We start from the raw sequence: 19,246 nt of genomic DNA on the forward strand, positions 1-19,246 counted from the left end.
TCTTTCGTAGTTACAGAATATCATCATCGCCTCGTGGCAGTTAGCAGCCCACGCTCGACCGCCATTTTGTTCGGGGAGATTTTTCAATTGAATTGAATTGAAAATGAAGAGGGTGACGCAATTATCGTTAAACGAAAAAGCTAATGCGCTACAGACGGCGCAGAAACAAAATCCTTTGGCGCAAAGTACCTCTACAAGTACAGCACCTCTCTCGAGGGTGGCCAGGTAGGAAGTATAGTGTTCGGAGGTGGCGTATCTTGGACCGCTGGACTTCGAAAAACCAACACCGGCACATCTGCCGGCACTCGGAAAAATTCTTTTTGAAGTGGGCATTCAAAATGTCAAGGAAAATAAGAAACTGGACAGGGGTCCATTCTAACTTGACCTGGAAAGGAAGGAGGATTTTGCAGTTTTGCAGAAAGCCGGTCTGGAGCAATGAAATCTGAGAGTATTCCTACCGGCGTGGTGTAAGGAGACGATTTGCTTTGTTCCAGGGGTCCCACTGGACTTCGTAGACGATGAATTGCTAGCGAATACAGTCTCGGATACAAATCATGGCTGCTGCCACTAAAAGAGCTTCGAGATGAGCTGAATACGAAGTTACAAACGCAGAGAACAGAAATCGGTACGGACCAACTGTTGATTGAAATAGCTTCCGATCCTCATAACATCCTGTACCTTTCAGAAAGAACAGAAAGCAGAATAGATGAACAAGCTCACAATGGAGAATAAATCATTTAAAATATTACAACACGACATACAAAGCATCAGATAAACAGAAAAAAGGAAAAAACTGTTCACAATGTCCGAAAACGATTTCTGCGTAGCCATTCTGCAAGAGATATGGCTCAAAGAAAAGGAAGCCTTTAATCTAAAAGGATACACACTCACTTAAAAAAAAAGAAGGCGGGTACGGTGGTGTAGGAATCCTGACACGAAACAGCTTACAATGCGAAGAAATAAACATACCAAATAGAGGACCAGTTGAAGCCCAGAAACTCTCCTAAAAATAGGAAATGCATCTATATAAGGAGCAGAATGGAGTATAACGCGTACATCTATGGAAATGCAGCAAAAAAAAAATCTGAACAAATTGCAAGTGATACAAAATGCGTACGTCCGATATGCAATGTGCAACTTGCGAAGTACACCGATTCATGTAATGCTCTATGAAGCACTAACGAAAAGAGAACTTATTAGAACAATATTCTTTAAAACTCCAAACCAACAATTCATCTGTAACACGACGAGAGAAATCCCAAATGGATCCTTTTTCACAGAGGTAGCAGTCAAACAAGCAGATTTACTTCATCAGGTCCATCCATCCGAAAAGAACATACAACGACGAACAAAACTGAAGTTCTTCGGGATGCTCAACATGACAGAAGTGCTTGCGAGATCTTAACAAGTAGAGATATGCTCCACGAAAACTACATCGCATGGGAAATATATAAAGACTTACAAGAAATGTAGAACTTCAAAATTGAAATCCAATGGATACCCAGTTACAAGGAATAGCAGGCAATGAATTGGCAGATAAAATAGCAGTGGCAAAAACGCAGGGCAACCAGACTTTATTCAAAGGTGTAACAATTAGTGACGCAATAATTATTAACAGAGGAAGTTTGGGAAGAATGGACAAGGAATATGGCACTTTTCCATACTAAACACTCCAAAAAGACAGTGCTGGTTCAAAGACCTGACCCTGAACAGCAAACAAACCAAAATTAGCAGAATCCTTAGCCGACTGTTGGGCACAAGGTATCGCTTTCAGGGAATTCGACGACGCTCGTTCGAATCCAGCGGTATGGCTTCCCCCTATTCCCACCGCTCCGCCTGTAACTCCAGCAGTTAGACGACCCGGTAACCCTGCTGTCGACACCTTATCCGTGACTCCGATGGCGCTGGACTCTCCAGCCCCTTTAGAGCCATCGACCTCAGACGCCTAGTTGCTGAAATTCAGACGATACCGGAGTGCATCGAGTACAGTATCATGGAAGCCCTTAACCCCCCCGCCGCAGTCGAGATATTCCCGCCAGCGTACATCAGTCATTCCGGTCCTGTGTGTGAGTGCGGGAGCCAGGGCTTCCAGACACCTACCCGCGGCAAGTATAACACGCTGAACCGCTATTTCTTTGCTGATGCTGTTTACGTTTCCAGTTCCTCAACAACCGGCTCACCGATCCTCGAAGTTCAGCCAACTGATTTCTGCCGGCTCGACGCTTCTGTCAGTTTTAGTCTACCACTGAATTCAGCTCACATCGGGACACCGGGACCTCCCCACCGCAGTCGAGTCATTCCAGCCAGCGACCAGCAGCCGTCCCGGTCCTGCGTGCGGGAGCAGCGGACGGGGCGTCCAAAACCCCCTGCCAGGCAAGTTTGAAATTATTGATTCTCGCCCCACTGGTGATTCGTACTCTGCTTCCAGTCCTTCGCTTCGCAACCAGGAACCGTACAACCGCACAGAATTCCAACATATTCACTGCTACTACCAAAATGTGGGTGACGTGAACACGAGTGCTGTCGACTATCTACTCGCATACGCCGACAGTCCACACGAGATGATCGTATTGACCGAAACCTGGCTTGACAATCGTACGTGCTCTCGGCAGATATTTGGGCCTAATTATGAGGTGTTTTGCGGCGACCGCAGCATACACAATAGCCACAAATGTACATGAGGTGGCGTCTCGATAGCAGTCCATCGTCAGTTCAAAGCGCCTATCGTCGAAAATGACAATTGGCTACCCGTCGAGCAAATGTGAGTGACGGTAAAGCTTGCAGACCGGAGACTGTTCTTGTGTGCACTGTATCTGCCTCCTGATCGCATCCGCGACCCCGTTATCTTGAATGCTCATACGAATTCAGTTACTGCAATAGCCTCAATGGCGTCTCCAGTAGACGAGATAATCGTTATGGGCGATTTTAACCTGCCCGGGTTAAAGTGGCGCGGACGAGGCAATGGTTTTATGTACGTCGTCTCCACTCACTAACGAGTTGCTCGACTGCTACAGCACTGCCACCATGCAACAAGTCAACAACATTGCTAACGAAAACGGTCGCTTTCTCGATTTATGCATCGCTAGTGTGCAAGTTCAGGCTCCCGAAATAGCAATGGCTCCTTCCCCGCTTGTTAAAGACGTTCCACATCATCCACCCTTGCTGGTTACTATCCATCAACAAATACGTCTTGACGTGACTAGTGCACCACCGATCGTTTACTATGATTTCGCCCGTGCGGACTTCAGCGGAAATTCAAAGAGACCTGACTATCATCACTTGGGATGCAGTTTTGGACAAAGAAGATGTTAATTCTGCCGCAATGATATTCTCCAATATCCTGAACTACGCTATCGATCGACATGTCCCAAAAAGAACCATGCCCGCTCTGAAGCAGATACCCTGAGTAAACGCTACGTTACAACGTCTGAAATCAGAGAGGAAGACCGCTCTCAAGAAATTTTCAAAATATAGAACGTTGCCACTCCGTAACCACTAACTGTCGATCAACACGCGTTACAAACGAAAAAAAATCCTCTCGTCCTTCTGGACCGGATGGTATTCCATCTCTTCTGCTGAAACAGTGTATCAACACCTTGGCTGCTCTAATGAGCCACCTGTTCAGTTTATCAATCAGCACAGGTGTCTTCCCAACAATATGGAAATCGGCTTACATGTTTCCTGTCCATAACAAGGGGAATAGGAGAAATGTGAATAACAATCGCGGCATCTCTGCACTAAACTCAATATCAAAACTGTTCGAGCTTGTCGTGTATGCACCTGTGTTTGCATTCTTTAAGCAATATGTCAGTAGACGATCAACACGGCTTTATGCCCAAGCGGTCCACGACAACTAATCTTCTAACTCTTACGTCCGACGTGACGTGAGTTTTGACGACCGGTCCCAGACGGACGTTATTTACACGGACCTTTCCGCTGCTTTCGACAAATTGAACCATCGAATCGCCATCGCCAAACTAGAAAAACTCGGAATCGGAGGCTCGTTGCTACGATGGTTTAATTCTTACCTCTCCGATCGCCACCTATACGTTAGCATCGACGGGATTACCTCCAGATCTTTCACTGCTAAATCTGGAATTCCACAAGGTAGCCTTCTCGGACCTTTGGTTTTCCTCGTTTACTTCAACGATGTCAACTTCCTGCTTAAATGCCCGCGACTATCTTCAGCCGACGATCTGAAGCTGTATGCTAAATTCCGACAAATGTGAAATAATTACATTCTCAAGAAAATTGAACCCTCTCGTTTTCGACTACATGCTATCAGACGCGTCTTTACGCCGCGAAAACTGTCTCAAGGACTTGGGAGTACTGCTTGACTCTAAGCTTGACTTCAAACAGCACATCGCATTTATTGTCGACAAGGCTGCAGGAATCTGGGATTTATCATGCGGTTCGCCCAGAACTTCAACGACATCTAGCCTCAAAGCTCTCTACTGCGCTCTTGTCCGGTTCAACCTGGAGCACTGCGCTCCTGTGTGGAGTCCTTTCTACCAAAATGGAGTTGACCGAATCGTGCAGTCAGTGCAGCGCCGATTCATACGTTTCGCACTTCGGAGATTGCCCTGGAACGACCCCTTTCAGCTACCCTGCTATGAACAACGCTGCAGACTCATCGAACTTGACCTGTTGAACACTCGTCGCGCCGTGATCAGAGCAATGGCTGTCGCCGACATGCGGTCAGCATCTCGAGGTCATCGAGAGTGGATTGTCCATGTCTACTCGCGAACCTCAACATACACGCCCAAAGTCGTGTTCTACGTAATGGTCCATTTCTGCGTGTACCGCATCGGCGAACCAACTACAGCACCTTTAGCACAATCACCGGTCTGCAATGCCATTTCAATCGTTTTATACATAGCTTCGACTTAAACGTCAGCCGTGAGGTACTGAAAACTCGTTTCCTGGCACTAGCACGTAGATTCTAGGCTAGCCTTAAGTATATCAGTAGGGCCAGAAGGCTTGTTGATATTTTTATACAAATAAATAAACAATAAACGGAATCAGAAGTAATCACACTTTATCGAAAGCAAAGAGATTTCAATGGGGACTAGAACACGATAATATGTGCGAAACGTGCGGGGAAATCGAAGATTTGAACCACCTGCTGTATTATTGCTCAAAACACAACGAACTAAGAAGTAAAATTCCTACCTTGGAATACATGAAACCATTAAAGGAAGTTTTCATAGACGAATGTGAAGAGAGTATGAGGCAAATAGTAAATTTCATCCAAGAAGCAAAATTACATATATAGTTTGACTAAAACACACGGCGACTACACATAAGAAAACAAAAATACGAATGTATGTTGGCGAGATGGATCAACTATGGTCTCAGCCCTGTCTGTCAAAGACAAAACATAAAAAAAATTGAAGTTTAACAAACAACGTGCTTAGAGCTGAATATAATTAAAACTTTTCGAACGAAAATAGAACACAGAAGTATTATTTCAAAACCCGAAGCCCTATTTAAAAGTATCTCGTGGCGTACACGAACACTTGGCTAAAATGGTTTATTTAAAATAAGTGGTTTTAGAACAGAGAAAAGGAATGAAATCCTATCATGAACGAACGCATTAAAGTTACTAACTTGCCTTCGGATAGTTTAGTAGAACATATAGGAGAGCACCAAGCTTTTTAATAACACATATGTCTGTCTTACACACCTCGATATCGTTTTCAAAATGCGATCCATACAATCAGTTACATTAAATGATCCCTACTGCTCCGTTCGGTAAGAGTCCTATTCTCGAACGGGACTGCCCATTCTCCTATAATTTCACAGGCCGGATGCTGCAGGAATCTAAGACTCCCTTGTTTCAGGCGCAATATTTCTGAGAACTATTGTTTTGTGCATCATCCTACCGAAGGCTGTAATTTTTGTTGCTTGACTTCGCTTAGAGCATCCTATCATCATTGGCAAATGTAGTCCTAGATTTTTCCCTAACGCACTATTATTGCTGCTAGCTAGAAGTAACTTAAAGAAATAAAAACAATAACAGCGAACAAAACAATATCCTGCTAGTCTAGTGGCAAAACGTTACTCGGTCGGTCCAATCAATTGTTGCTTTGCCTATTTGCCTATACTGCGAACGACTAGATGATGTGTATAGATAATCGAAATTTCAACCTAAAACCACAAACATTCGATTGCACGACTCTATTGTGAAAATTGTGGCAAACAATGTTGACAGAAGCTTGTGTTTGAGGTGTGCGTTCTGCAACTGTTGTTTTGTTTGAATCTTATTCGTTTGGTATATTGTTTTTGTTTGATTTATTTTTGTATGTCTTTTCTTGCTATATATCTATATAAGAAAAATTTCGTGCATTTGGTACAAGTTTGCTACTTTGCTTACATCTGTTTCGTTTTTATTGTGGACTTTATTGTTTCGATTTTGTGGTTACATTTACTTGTTTTACGTGGGGGTTCTTCGGTTTCGGCATTCTGATCTCGAGCCAGCTTATCCGGCTCGGAATAAATATGTAGACAGGGGAACTGAAACATATGCCACGAGTAAAAAACTGTAGGTTTACATTTGTCATTTGCCGTACAATCTTCTTAGGAACTACAATAGTCCGATAAGGAACATTATTATTATTTTTTAACTTTGATACAGAGATACAAAGGAAGGGCATATCTCTAGCTTTAGTTCAAAACTAATTGGAAAGTTACAACGAGAACTGTGGTCTAGGTATATAGACAAATGGAAAAAAATTGGTCGCTACCTAGAGAAGAATGTAAGAATAAAGACGCAATACGTATTGAGGATGGAATTTTTTTACGCACGTTTGTGTTTCTTGAAGTTTTACTTCAAGATCGCTAGCTGCATCTTTCCTCGCAAGGAAGTCAATATGTTCTAACTAGTTTTCAACATTCTAAAATCAAGGTCAATCAAACAACATAACCTTAATGAAAGCTAGAAACTTGATTCTCTTCACACTTTTGGACAGCAATCTTTGACTATGTTCTCTCGTTTTCTATCTCACATTGAATGATGCATTCTGCACCATTTCCTTAATATACAAACTCTACACGAATACCTACGAATCACTAGTTTATGGTGTACCACTAAGGACAGCGTTACTCGGCCATAATTTCGCTGTACAGATAAACACGGTATAACCGGCGTAAGACCTTCGCGGATCCAAGTCTTCTGAAGACAGTCATACCCCTGCCTGGTGGGTCACTAACACCGCCACTGACAGAGTCGGATTACCGCCCAATAAGGGTCATGTTGAAGCAGAGCTGGTGATCCCGTTGGTCTCCCCAGCCGCCATTACCCTTGCGTAGTTTGGTTTTCTTGGCAACGCTGGCCATCATGAGCGAGATCGATTTGGGATAAAGTTGTCGGGAACGACGTGCCACCCGCAGAACCTGCTGCACCTTGGAGATCACCTGGTTTGATTCACAGTTGCTCTTTTTGTGATGAACGCCGCTGTGGATAGACTAGGTTCAAGTAATTTGAAAACGACCATTAAAAGCGAGTGCTTACCATTCGCCGATATGAAAGACCCGGGGACCCTTAACGACCATGACGTGCAGCTTCTGCTTCAGGCACTGCTGGGATACGTGCTGCAGCGACCAGTCCCAGTTGTAGTCGTCGTACTCACAAAAATGGCGTGCACAGCGCGTTATCTCATGCCACGTAGACCGGTTAAAGGCCATGCCCATATTGTGTTTACTACTGACCCACGGCGTTACTTCCACCTGTACCGTTGATAGTATGTGTGTGTGCGTCATACAAGAAGCAATAAATTTTAATCAAAGTTAGTGTCCTTTGCCGTTTGAGTGCATCACAGCGACTATCTATTGGTAAAACTACGACTATACTAGATCTTTTCTAAACGAAGTTCTTTTTTATTTTAAGCATACTATGCACACGCACTCATAAAACATACTTTAAGGAGAAATCAACTCAAAAGTCAGTAAACTAATGACCCAAAAAGAATAATGCTTCAGTGTTAGAATAAGGATCGACAACTGGCACATACTGGCACTATATGCTAACGCTGGAGCTATATTCGGCTTGGATTATAAAGCATTTCTACAGGGTTGAGAGAGGCATTTTAGTGCAGTTAAGCTACTAATAGGTATACTCATAGTTGCTAGACACAAGAACGGAACAAGATGGTATGAATGAATCTCAATGCAGACCTTCGTAGTAGCGATGCAAAGGTTAGGTTTTGCGCGTTGATAACATTTTTGGGTTGCTATGGGTACAACCAAAATTGAGAATGAGTAATGTTTCATGAAACTGGCGAAGTTTGATGAGTTGTTACGAGTTGTGCGAGCACCTCTGCACAAATATGGAGGTACAAATATTATCCTGTTCCGAATATGTTGAAAGGCGCAGTTTATTTAACAATACAGAAGGACACACTAGAGGTTTATCGATAATTATCGATATTTTAAAGAAGATGACCACCATGGCAAGTAAGGAGACGTTCAAATTTAAAAAAACTGTTACATCGCACCTAGAAACTGAACTTAATTACAAATCACTCGAGAGCACAAGGTTTGATTAGAAGAAGACCAAGGAGTTTAGCCTAGTGCGGAGCTGGAATAGAGCGCGGTTCCGAAAAACAGATTACAATAGCAAGCGGATCAAATATAGGTAAATATGTAAATATAAAACTAGCAAACACAACACAGAAAACGGTACCAAATAAAAACGCAGCAGGCATATATTAGCAGATGTCACAAGCATGCCAACAGTGACACCAAAATTTTAAGAAAATATAAACATCCCTGAAAAAATAAAAAAAAACTTCGTTGTACCTAGCAGCTTTTGTTAAACTTAACGACATTCCTAAAAAGCAAAACCATACAATAAAAGAAAAATGCCTTCAACAAAACGAGAACTTCTTTGTTGCAACAGGTGGTGGTAACGCAATTACCACCCCACAGAAAGGAAATTCACAATTAGAAAAAACGAATACAGTCGAAAGGATCGGTTTTAGTTCTACACAGAACGAAATTCAAGGTTAGCAAAACAGCCTCGGCTCGGAGGCACGTGGCCGTACCTTTTGGTATATGGAATAGAGTGTCGGTAGCACCTGGTAACCCCACTGGGATTGTGAAGTGTACTTTTCGGTGGTGAACTGACCACCACTAGCACCGTTGCCGCCATTGATTTGCTGTTGTCGTTGCAATTGCTGTTGTTGCTGTTGTAGTTGCCTTTGCTGTTGTGATTGGGGTATAGCGTCCATTGCCGGATGTGAATTTAGGTAGGCCGTTACGAGACGATATTGATTATTAGGAATGTTGTCAGTAATTTGAGCTCTATTTTTGCCAATATAAGCAACGGCAGCAGCATCAGCAAGATTACCGTCAACCCTGCCAGCAACGGGAAGGATCGACAAAGGAGACAGAGGCAACAACCGTTGTTGTTGTTGTTGGGGACGCGGTGCATAACGGTTGTGATAATAGTTGTAGCTGAAATCGGCCTGTCCGCGCTGGCCGCCAGCAACTGCCGGGTTGCTGCCGGCAGCACCGAGGAGAAGCGAACTAGTATCCACCAATGGATATGACTGATGATGGTAATGATGATTTAGTTGTTGATTATGGAGATGAGGCGAAGTGTACTCGCTGGCTGTAAGATCCATTAGATGCGAAACACCAGCGGCGGCGGCGGCGGCAGCACTGCCCTGGTCGGTGAAAGGTTTGCCTCCGTCATAGGCCGAGTGCTGCTGGTGATAAGCATGTCGGTGGCATTGCAATGGCATGACAGCCGTGCAGTAGTAGTAGGCCGTGTCGAATGAATGGGTGATGATTAAGTCAATTTGGATTGTTTAGAGAAGCAGTGAGTTTTTTTTCAGTTTTATTCTCATGAGTTGTGTAGGATTAACACCAGTAATGATACGCGAAATAAAGCAGTGGAATGGCTGAAGGATTTGTAAGGAAACGGTCGCATTTGTTTCTGTACAAAAATCTCTGGTTTGTTTAAGGTGTGGATCATGATGAAATGTTGTCTTCATCTAGAAAACTGACGGGCATAATCTTTCACAGGAGTGAATTTACGTTTTGTAAAACGCCAAAAGTCTCAATTTTGATAAATTATAACGAATTGGTATTTTTTTTAATACTGAAAGATTACACCTAAATCATGTGCGTAATGTAAAGAGCAGATAATTCAAACTTAATCATCCAGACTAAATGCAACTTTTTTTTTTTGAATCTCTCTGATTTCGTAACCGAAAGAAATATTTGACTCAGTGACGCTGTGGATAGTTAAAACAAATAAGTTATTTCGACCAGAATCGAATTAGACTAGTTAAATGAACTGCGAAAGTGGCATTTTAAACATTTACGTTAGTGCAAATTTCTGCTCCGCTCAAGTTTAGCTGTAGGGAGAAGTCATCTATGGCCGGACACTAGGATTTCTCAAAAACAAAGCTTTATAAAAATATTCGGAAAGCATGTAACAATAGTAAATTGCAAGATTTCATGGTGTCCCAATTATGACATTTTTGTTTCAAAAGGCAAACAAATGAGACCTGTTGAACGGTTCAACCAATAAAACAAAAAGAATCGAGTAAATTTCTTAAAAGTGTAGTTGCAAATGTTTTTTTAATAAATTTGGAAGTTTGGACCGACTGTCGGGATCAGCGTGTCGCATCGGTTACCGTTTGTTGCTAACGCTACAAGGGGCTGTTGCGACGAACATCCTCCCCCCCCCCCCGCGTGTCACCCCAACTTCCGAGTTGGTGCCACCAGAGCCTACGACGTCCAGCAATGCCAGCTTTTTAGCAGGTCTCTTTAGTAACCCACCAGAAGTCCGCACTTCCGCTCGGCGAATCAGTCCATCCTTTCCCGCTAGGAATCCCCGAAATGCTAGGAATACCCGTCCTCGTAACCATCTATTCCGCACGTTTTCGTCAACCACGAGAACTAGATCTCCTTTTATTGGTGCTACGTCCTAGAACCATTCCGTCCGCCGAGTTTTATCGTTGGTAGATACTCTTTCACTCAACGATGCCAAATGTTATCTAAAGTGTGTTTTATCAAATTCCAGGCCATTCCGCAATTCCGGCAAATCCTCAGGGCCATTCCAGAATCGTAGGGAACGACTCGTCATCGAGCTTTCGCACTACCGGAACAAACGCTAAGGCTGCTTTAACCGCCCGAACCATTCTTTCACAACAGCCCCCCATGTGAGGGGCGGCAGGTGGGTTGAATTTCCACTGAGTGTGGGCGTTTGTAAAAGTACTACCCAACTCCTCGTTGATCCTCTTCATTTCTTCCTGCAACTCCCGATTCGCTCCAACAAAGTTTGTCCCATTGTCGGAGTAGATCACTTGAGGGGAACCACGCCATGCAATGAATCGCCTTATCGCCTTCTTGCATGCATCCGTAGACAGACTAGGCACTGCCTATAATGGATAGCCCGTATTGTCAGGCACGTAAACAAGCAGACCCACCGTTTTGCAACACTTCTTCCAATTTTCACCAAGTACGGACCTCCACATACGAGAGGGGGCGTACGAACCGTTCCAACCGGACCGACGGAAGTGGGCCTGTTTTTGGAGCCACCGGCATCGCTTTATAAACATGGCACCATACGCAACGTTTCCTGGACATACGTACTTCAACTCGCAGCCGTGAAACGGAAAACTTTTGACGCAGCTCATTAACGACGGTTTCGTCGATTGCATGACGGTATTTTCGGTGATAATAGTCCAGCAGCAGTTCCGCATTCGGTGTTTTCTGGGTAAGATGATGGGAAACTTCTGATCATACGACAGGATCTCCGCCTCTGCGGCTCGAGTTGCTTTCACGTAACACTCCATGCTCGTCCAAGAATGGAGATAGCTTAACCAGTTTACTTGACGATCCTAGTTGCTTCCCACCAGTTCGTCCTTCTTCGCGATTCTTGTTCAAGATGAGCACTTCGTCCGCGAACGTCTCAGTTTGCGCAGTTATCCACAGTATACGTTCGGCCTTCCGTATTTCTTCACTCGTCAGTCCGGCAGTATCCGTGGATCCACCCAACGAACGTTCTCTATTGGCGAAACGATGAACATACGCTGTAGAAAGCAGTAGTCGTTCGAACTTCGAAAACCTGTCCACGTCCATCACTGGGTGTCTGACCAGATGACTGTACACGTGCGCCTCACGGAATTCTTTGTCGCTTTCATCGATGGCTTCTTCCGGACTCGTTGTCGATGCTGTCTCATTTTCGTACAGGATGTCCGGTCCTCGAAACCAGCGACTATCCACGTTGCAAACGGGTTGCTTCCCCCACTTGGTAGCCTCGTCAGCTACGTTGACCTTGGTTGAAATCCATTGCCATTCGTCGATACTTGACAGGCTCAGAATTTCGTTCACTCTGATGGCTGCAAACTGTCGATACCTTCGAACGTCTGATTTAATCTAGGAGCAAACTGTCGATGAATCACTCCAGAAATAGGTTTTGCGCATCTTCAACGAATGACTCTCCTCAATAGTTTTCCGCAATCGAGCTCCCAGCAATGCTGTCATCAATTCCATTCGTGGTATCGATAATCCTCGTAACGGTGCCACCTTCGTCTTTGACGAGGCTAGAGCGACCCTGACCTGTCCGTTGTCCACGATGCGGAAATATGGAACCGCTGCATAAGCTTGCTCACTCGCGTCTACAAACACGTGAAACTATCCGGATGGTAGTTGGGAAAGTAACAACGAGGAATACGTAGGACTTCTATCTGCTTGAGTGCCGCTGTCTACTCTATCCAAAGCGTCGCGATATTCATTGGAATTCTGCTATCCCATTCCGTATTCGAGCGCCAGACCTCTTGGATGAGGATTTTACCGCGGATAACAAACGATCCCACCAATCCCAAAGGGTCAAAAATACTCATGATGAGTCGAAGTATCTCTCGCTTTGTAGGAATCGTAGAACGGTCCATTAGGTTTTGTTTTTGTGCGAAAAGATGTCCTCGCCTTGCTGCCATGCCATTCCCAGTAATCGCTTGAATGTGGTTTCTTTGTCCAGTTGCATGGCCTTCGATTGTTTCAGATTCGCCTCGCCCAAGCTGTCCAACACGAATTGGCCGCTGGACATTCAGTAGCGAATATGGAACCCCGCTCGTCTGTGAATCTCGATTACTTCCTTGGCTACCTCAAAGCGCTTCTTGCTTTGTATTTTTTTTTGGCTTATAATATTGTTTATAATATTCTCCACATTAAAGTGAAAATAAATGTAATAAACGCGGTATTTTTGGAGTTTTATCTTAAACCCTAAAGTGTCCGAGCATAGAGAACTTCCCCCTGTATTCAAATCCAATAATTTAAGATTCTCAAGTTAAGATCACCTTAAAATCATATCTTAATCAACACTTAACTCACAGTTATTAGCTTTCAGAGTCCGGACGCAAGAAAACAGCTTATTTCGTAATTGAATTTAAAAGTTTATAACAACGTCACAGAGTCAAAGGAGTCGATTCTAGATCTAATAGGAATGCATCGGAAGTATTCATTGCAGCCGAGTTACACCGTCACTAGGTAGAAATAAATAATCTTCAAAAAACAAAACGACCAAATTCAATCAATCGGAAAATCTTGCTGTCGTTTTCGATCTTCAAACCGGGAGGGGCGCGGAATGATGGGGGAGATATCAAATTGCGGTAGAACAACACTAAAACTCACCTTCTTATTGTAGGTGTAGTAGTTGAAAGTCTTAAGATATGTTCCTAACGATAAAATATTACACTTGGGGCACAGTTCGTGCGACTTTTGCTGCATCAGCTCTAGGATGTAGAGGAAATCCTCCGCCACATAATGGTCCTCCTCCAGGAAGACGACCAGACCTGAAATGGAACAACGCACACCAATGAAAACCATCATTTCATGCCGATGACGAATGTCTCGATGGGTCGATAGGAGCCGTACCCATGTGGTATTTGGTAACTTCTAGCTGATCGAACACCCGGTTCGATTTCCACCACCAGTGGTGTTTGGTTTGGGTAAATTTAGCCTCCCGGTAGTGACCGTAAAGGTCCGGATGCAGTGCATTGTTGCACTTTCGTAACAGCGCCCTAGGGAATGGTAGGAGAATGGAATTCATTTTAGTTGATTGTTTATTGGACTAAAATAACCTACAAAATAATGAGCGAACTGGGAATCGATTTCAAATATCAGCTTCATTGAGGGTGTTTGTTATTCGCTTCAGCACCCAATCAGACGCCGCAAACGGAAACTGGGTTGGTGGAAAAATGAGGACACCTGACCTAATAAAGAAATTTCTAACGTCCGTTGGTGCCCGGAAATAAATTGAAAGACGTAGCTGATGGGGAACGACGAAGTAGGAAATATTGGCAATCACGTCTTGTGAAGCAGTCCGAATCGGACTATGTTTGTAAGAAATAATGGGGTACACTATTCAAACGTTGGAGTGGGAGCAAAAAGAAACATTTGAAAGCCCTAACAAGTGAGAGGAATGGATGGAGAGAAATGGATTTTGCTTTAGTTGCCATTTATGTTTTTGTCGGAGCTACGGCTCCAGTCTTAAACATCACGGAGCACTTTGGAGATTAAAGAATGCAAATAATTTTTTTTTGACATGTTTTCTTCTACCTGAAACATTTGCCGGAATGAAAAGTTCGCTCTAAGGGAAAAGTTATTCAAGTGATGGAATAATTCTTATATTCGATCGGTATGACCGGTGTAAAAAGAAATAGTACTTACTGCTCCTTCTTGATATCCCTAGGACAGTCTCCTGGATCTGCCCCGGGAAATTCATTTGGATGAGTTTGTATGGAAAAAGGATAAAATATCTAAAAGAGAAGATGAAACATATGCAGTACAAATTATGCGATTGAATTTTTCCCAGAACTAACCTGCATCACCTTGCAGAAGTCTATGCTCTGTACCAAGTCGTTGATGTCGTCATCAAAGTGGTCATGGGAGAAAACCAACAATGTTCGGGAAATGTCCTTGGCTTGTGCTAGACTGACGATCAAATGGCGCAGATAGGTTATCCTTTTATGTACCTGGAAATGAATTAAAATGAAAAGGTTTCGGTGAGATTTTCGTAAAGAATGGTTTTAAAAGTCTGCAGTAGGTGGATGGATATTTTCTTGCTGCTAGTTTGATTCAATTAAAATTTTACCTGCATCTGCTATCAGTGAAGTACAATACTAAAGCGTGACTCTTTTAATGCCTCTATGAAGTGTGTACTCATGAAACGGGTATTTTTTATTACAAGAGAGGATCGCTTACTAAAATTAATGCACCGAAGTACTTCTTGTTGCTTGAGTCGTTATGGTCGTAAAAGTTTAATGGGCCTCTACATAAAGATGCAGATGACTCCGTATTACTTACTTACTGCCCTTTTTCGCAAAACAGTCCCATGTCCCATGTCCCATTTTTTCATGTTTTTGTTTTCATTGCGGAAATTAGTTTAAATTCGGCTTTATTTGTGAAAAATGGAGAAACAAAACCCACTGGTTTTGTCCCAAGTCGAAAAAATCCGCATAACAGTCGCATTCGCTCCTTATGATATTGATATAAAGTCTAACTAAAAATAAATCTGGACGCCCCCCGTGCGTCATCCGCACGTCTCTTGTAGTAGAAATTGGCACCGTTCGACATAACTTTGTTTACAGGTTTATGAAGCACAATTGTTGAAAGTTTCGTCAAAACATTCCACCACATTGCGGAGCATTACAGAATAGAAATCGAACGACGTTAAAAAAAATCTTGCTCAGACACTTGGAAAATCCAGAGTGGCCTGGATCTACGTTGGCTAGTGCTAAAAATGTCAAAATCAACCGTGTGTAATGCAGTGCTTAGAAATCTCATTTTTAATTTACACAATACGCCTAAATTGATGCAATATGCTGATCATTCTTTGCTGTTTCTAGTACAGATGACATGAACTCAGGATTGCCAATCTGAAACCAACGATTCCAGCGTGTTGTTCTCTACATTCATTCATTCTCCATAACAGTGAATGAAATCAAATGTGAATCTTTCATTCATTTTGAACTGCCGACAATGGCAAACGAAATTACAATAAACGTAAACATTGCTCCAAAGTTTTAATTTATTTCCTTCAGCCAGGTTTTGGTGGATTTAATAAACAGACAGTTTAAAATACTAAATTTTGAGATCTAAAATATCAGTCAATAGCAAGAAAATTGACGTACAGATTTGTCGAACAATCATTCAATAGTGCAATTCACGAATGAAAAGTTTTGAAGGATAGAAAATTGAGAAAGACATACACTATCCGCAGTTCAGTAGTCATGTCCATGGGCTGACAGACAAAAGAATACTACCAGCAGTAAAACTGTACCTGCTGAATGCTTTTTATATTCGCCTGCAGGGCTGTCAATGTTTTTGAGCATTGATGCTATGTTCTAAAACGTTATAAGGAGAACCTAGGTTACAAAAAGCAGCAAAGAACTTTCTAGAAAACCGGAACTAGGGACCGAGAGCTGAGGAGGAAGATTTTTAGGTGCGTTAAATCTAATCCTGTTTAAAAGGTACGCTGCCAACTCTCATGCCAGAAAAGAAATTTGAGATTTTAGTTTATTTGTTTATTTATTCGTTTACATCATTGGACAATAGGACCTACATGACAATACTAAAACATAACATACGATCAGTTAAAATTAATAAAATTATAAATACGATTTCGGCTGAAAAATCTGCAAAAAATCGCGTGTATCTGCAGTTATGAAATAGACCCCACAGTGGTCATTAGCCTCTAATCCAGCAGCTCTTGTCCCTACCTTTTCTTGGTACCAGCCGGAATACGAGCAACCTTTGTAGAGATCGGGTAGTTAACCCCGGTGGAAACTAAGGTTGTATACCGACAGGGAAGGAGGCACTAATGCAACTGCTGAGTGTTGGCAAAAGGAATAGCCTTGCGTGCCGAGAGCGTTTGACTTCAGGTTAGGGGCGGCTCACGACGGTGATCCCACTGCACGGTGAATCACCGTTTTCGTAACACTTTCATGTCATTCATGACTTCTGAGGGGTTGCGATTTGAGCCCGGGACCTCGGCGTGAGAGGCGTGAATGCTAACCAATACACCGGGGCTGACCCCCAAAAAATGTCCATTTTGGCCAAGTACTTCTTCACCATTTAGCCGGTTTCTCTGACCTCCCGGCTCAAGGCGCGAAACGATGAGGTCACTTTGCTTTCGATCTTGATGTTTAGTTTCCGTGCAGCACTGTCGGGTGGCCGGAATCAGGCTTCCGTACAGCGCGTTCGCCTTTCTCGCGGAAGAAGATGTTGCGAATGTTAAATTGCTCTATTCGACGGATACGAAATGCTTCATAATATCCAACTTCTTCGCTGGAAGTACGAACAAAACATCGAGCGTAGTTATTTAACGGTTTTCACCATGGCTCCTGCATGCAAATCATCATCATAAAGTGGCATGAAAAATCGCTAGAATCAGTATAGTTTTTAATGCATACGTTATTCCTAATGCCTTTGCTGAAATATACTCCCTTTCTGGCGCCCCTAAGAGCTTCCGCCCTTGGCGGGGGCTAGTCTGACCAACCGCACGCTACGGCGCTGGGTACACCTGACTTAATCTGGCACTCCTGAGACTTGAAGTATATAAGCTTTACTGATAGAAAGCGGTTGGAGAGAAACGATGTGGGCCAGCGTACGAATGATTTTATCGGAACCTGAAATATTTGCAGGATTTTTTAAGCAGATATATTCGAAGTACAGTACGACAACAGTACAACAGTAGGGACAACAGCCGTGTAAACATAACAGATCTTGCATCCTTTCACCTAGTTCAAACTGGTAACTTTTTCTAGTCTAATGTTCTAATGTTCTAGTCTAATGTTCTTGAAACGATGAAGCTATGTAAAAACTGCACACCACCCTCCCTTTCGCTGTAAATCCCTGCGACTGCATTTTCTTAGCGTACCATTGTCGGTCATAAGAACAAACATAAAAATAAATGTCTGGGGTTTTTTCTTAGTTGACCTAAGACTGAAAGTTTCAGCTTTTTATCTCTGCTGGGAAAAGTTAGGGGCTTAATGAGTTAATTCATTTGGACCTGTTCATTTTAACAAATTTGTAACAAGCTTCGCTTGAAAATAAGCTGCTGGAACGAAATTAAGCAAAACTAACAAAATACTTCAATCATCGATTTTCTCCACTTGCTGTTTTTCATCATGGGACTGTTACGCGAAGAAAGGTAGCTCAGATAATGCTCAATGTTGTGCATTTATGTACAACTTCAATAGTGTTCTAGTGAATTATTTGAGCAGAAGGCCGTACAGTGAATAAATAATCGGTAAAAATAGCAAATATTTGATGAACTAATAATGGGGCGTCTCCATCGTTCCATGTTGCGCGATGGAGGTGCCAGGTTTACATGTTCATATTCAGACAGAAATGCTGCAGCATTGTTGCATGTAGGCATGGTCATCTGTCAAGCTGTGTTTTTACGATCGAAACGTTTGATGATGAGATGGTAGTGTAATAAAACTTTAAGTGGCCTGCTGTCATAAACATTGTGTTTGTTTGCGTCTCGTAAAAATGTGTCATTTCTAGGCAGAAACTAACCCGGAATGATTGCGAGGAGATGAGCATCTGAAAATCTCGAAAATAGAGGCTATTAGTCTATCATCTATTAGCAAGATTGTTTAAGCGACGCAACCTAAAGCTATTAAATCGGTTTAGCTGCTGCTGAGAAAATTGAATGAGCATCATTCTTTGAACTCTAACCAAAAGCAACTTACTTTTGAGGTTAATTGATAAAGTCTTTCCGCTTGTGAGGAAGCAACGAAACAAGATTTCGGGATATTCGTAATTGTAATTTCAAACACTTTCGTGGCATTTCCCAATAACTTACTGCACGAAGCTTTGCGGGAAACTTCGAAACGAAACGGATATATATCGTGATGAGGAATTTTTCCAATTTCCCATGCAAATGCAACAGATACCTAGCCCCCACAGTTGGTTGGGGGGTTGAACGTGCGACTTTAGCGGTAAATTTCGGTTTGTGTTTTTCGTTACTTCCACACTTCCTTCTCCCGATGGGTTAGGGTGATATGACAAGGTACGGTACATTTTGTGAATTGTGTAGAAGGTAATGGAATGCTATTACGAAACCCTTCATCAGTTGAACGTTTTGGTGAAGGTTTACAGTAAAGTTAGTTATTATGGTGATTTCTGTGATAGATATTAGACCAACGAACGTTGTTTTATCAACCTTAGAAAAGAATTCATTTCGTGGGCGGTGTAACACAATGACAGAACATTAACCATA

At 42.8% G+C, this 19,246-nt stretch overlaps 1 protein-coding gene across 4 annotated transcripts in view; it reads right to left on the reverse strand.

Moving 5' to 3' along the window:
• Positions 1–5,630: 5,630 nt before the first annotated feature.
• Positions 5,631–19,246, reverse strand: part of LOC128732962 (alpha-1,6-mannosyl-glycoprotein 2-beta-N-acetylglucosaminyltransferase) — a 120,108-nt gene continuing 106,492 nt past the window's right edge. For all 4 annotated transcript variants that reach the window (XM_053826451.1, XM_053826452.1, XM_053826453.1 and 1 more), the window contains 6 exons: positions 14,838–14,990; positions 14,686–14,774; positions 13,891–14,036; positions 13,648–13,808; positions 7,514–7,728; positions 5,631–7,456 (listed from right to left, as the gene is read on the reverse strand). In XM_053826451.1, coding sequence (XP_053682426.1) covers positions 7,234–7,456; positions 7,514–7,728; positions 13,648–13,808; positions 13,891–14,036; positions 14,686–14,774; positions 14,838–14,990 — 987 coding nt within the window. In that variant the 3' untranslated portion in view covers positions 5,631–7,233. The remainder of the gene's footprint in view (positions 7,457–7,513; positions 7,729–13,647; positions 13,809–13,890; positions 14,037–14,685; positions 14,775–14,837; positions 14,991–19,246) is intronic.

The sequence above is a fragment of the Sabethes cyaneus genome, chromosome 1, assembly GCF_943734655.1.
Source record: "Sabethes cyaneus chromosome 1, idSabCyanKW18_F2, whole genome shotgun sequence".
NCBI classification, from domain to species: Eukaryota; Metazoa; Arthropoda; class Insecta; order Diptera; family Culicidae; genus Sabethes; species Sabethes cyaneus.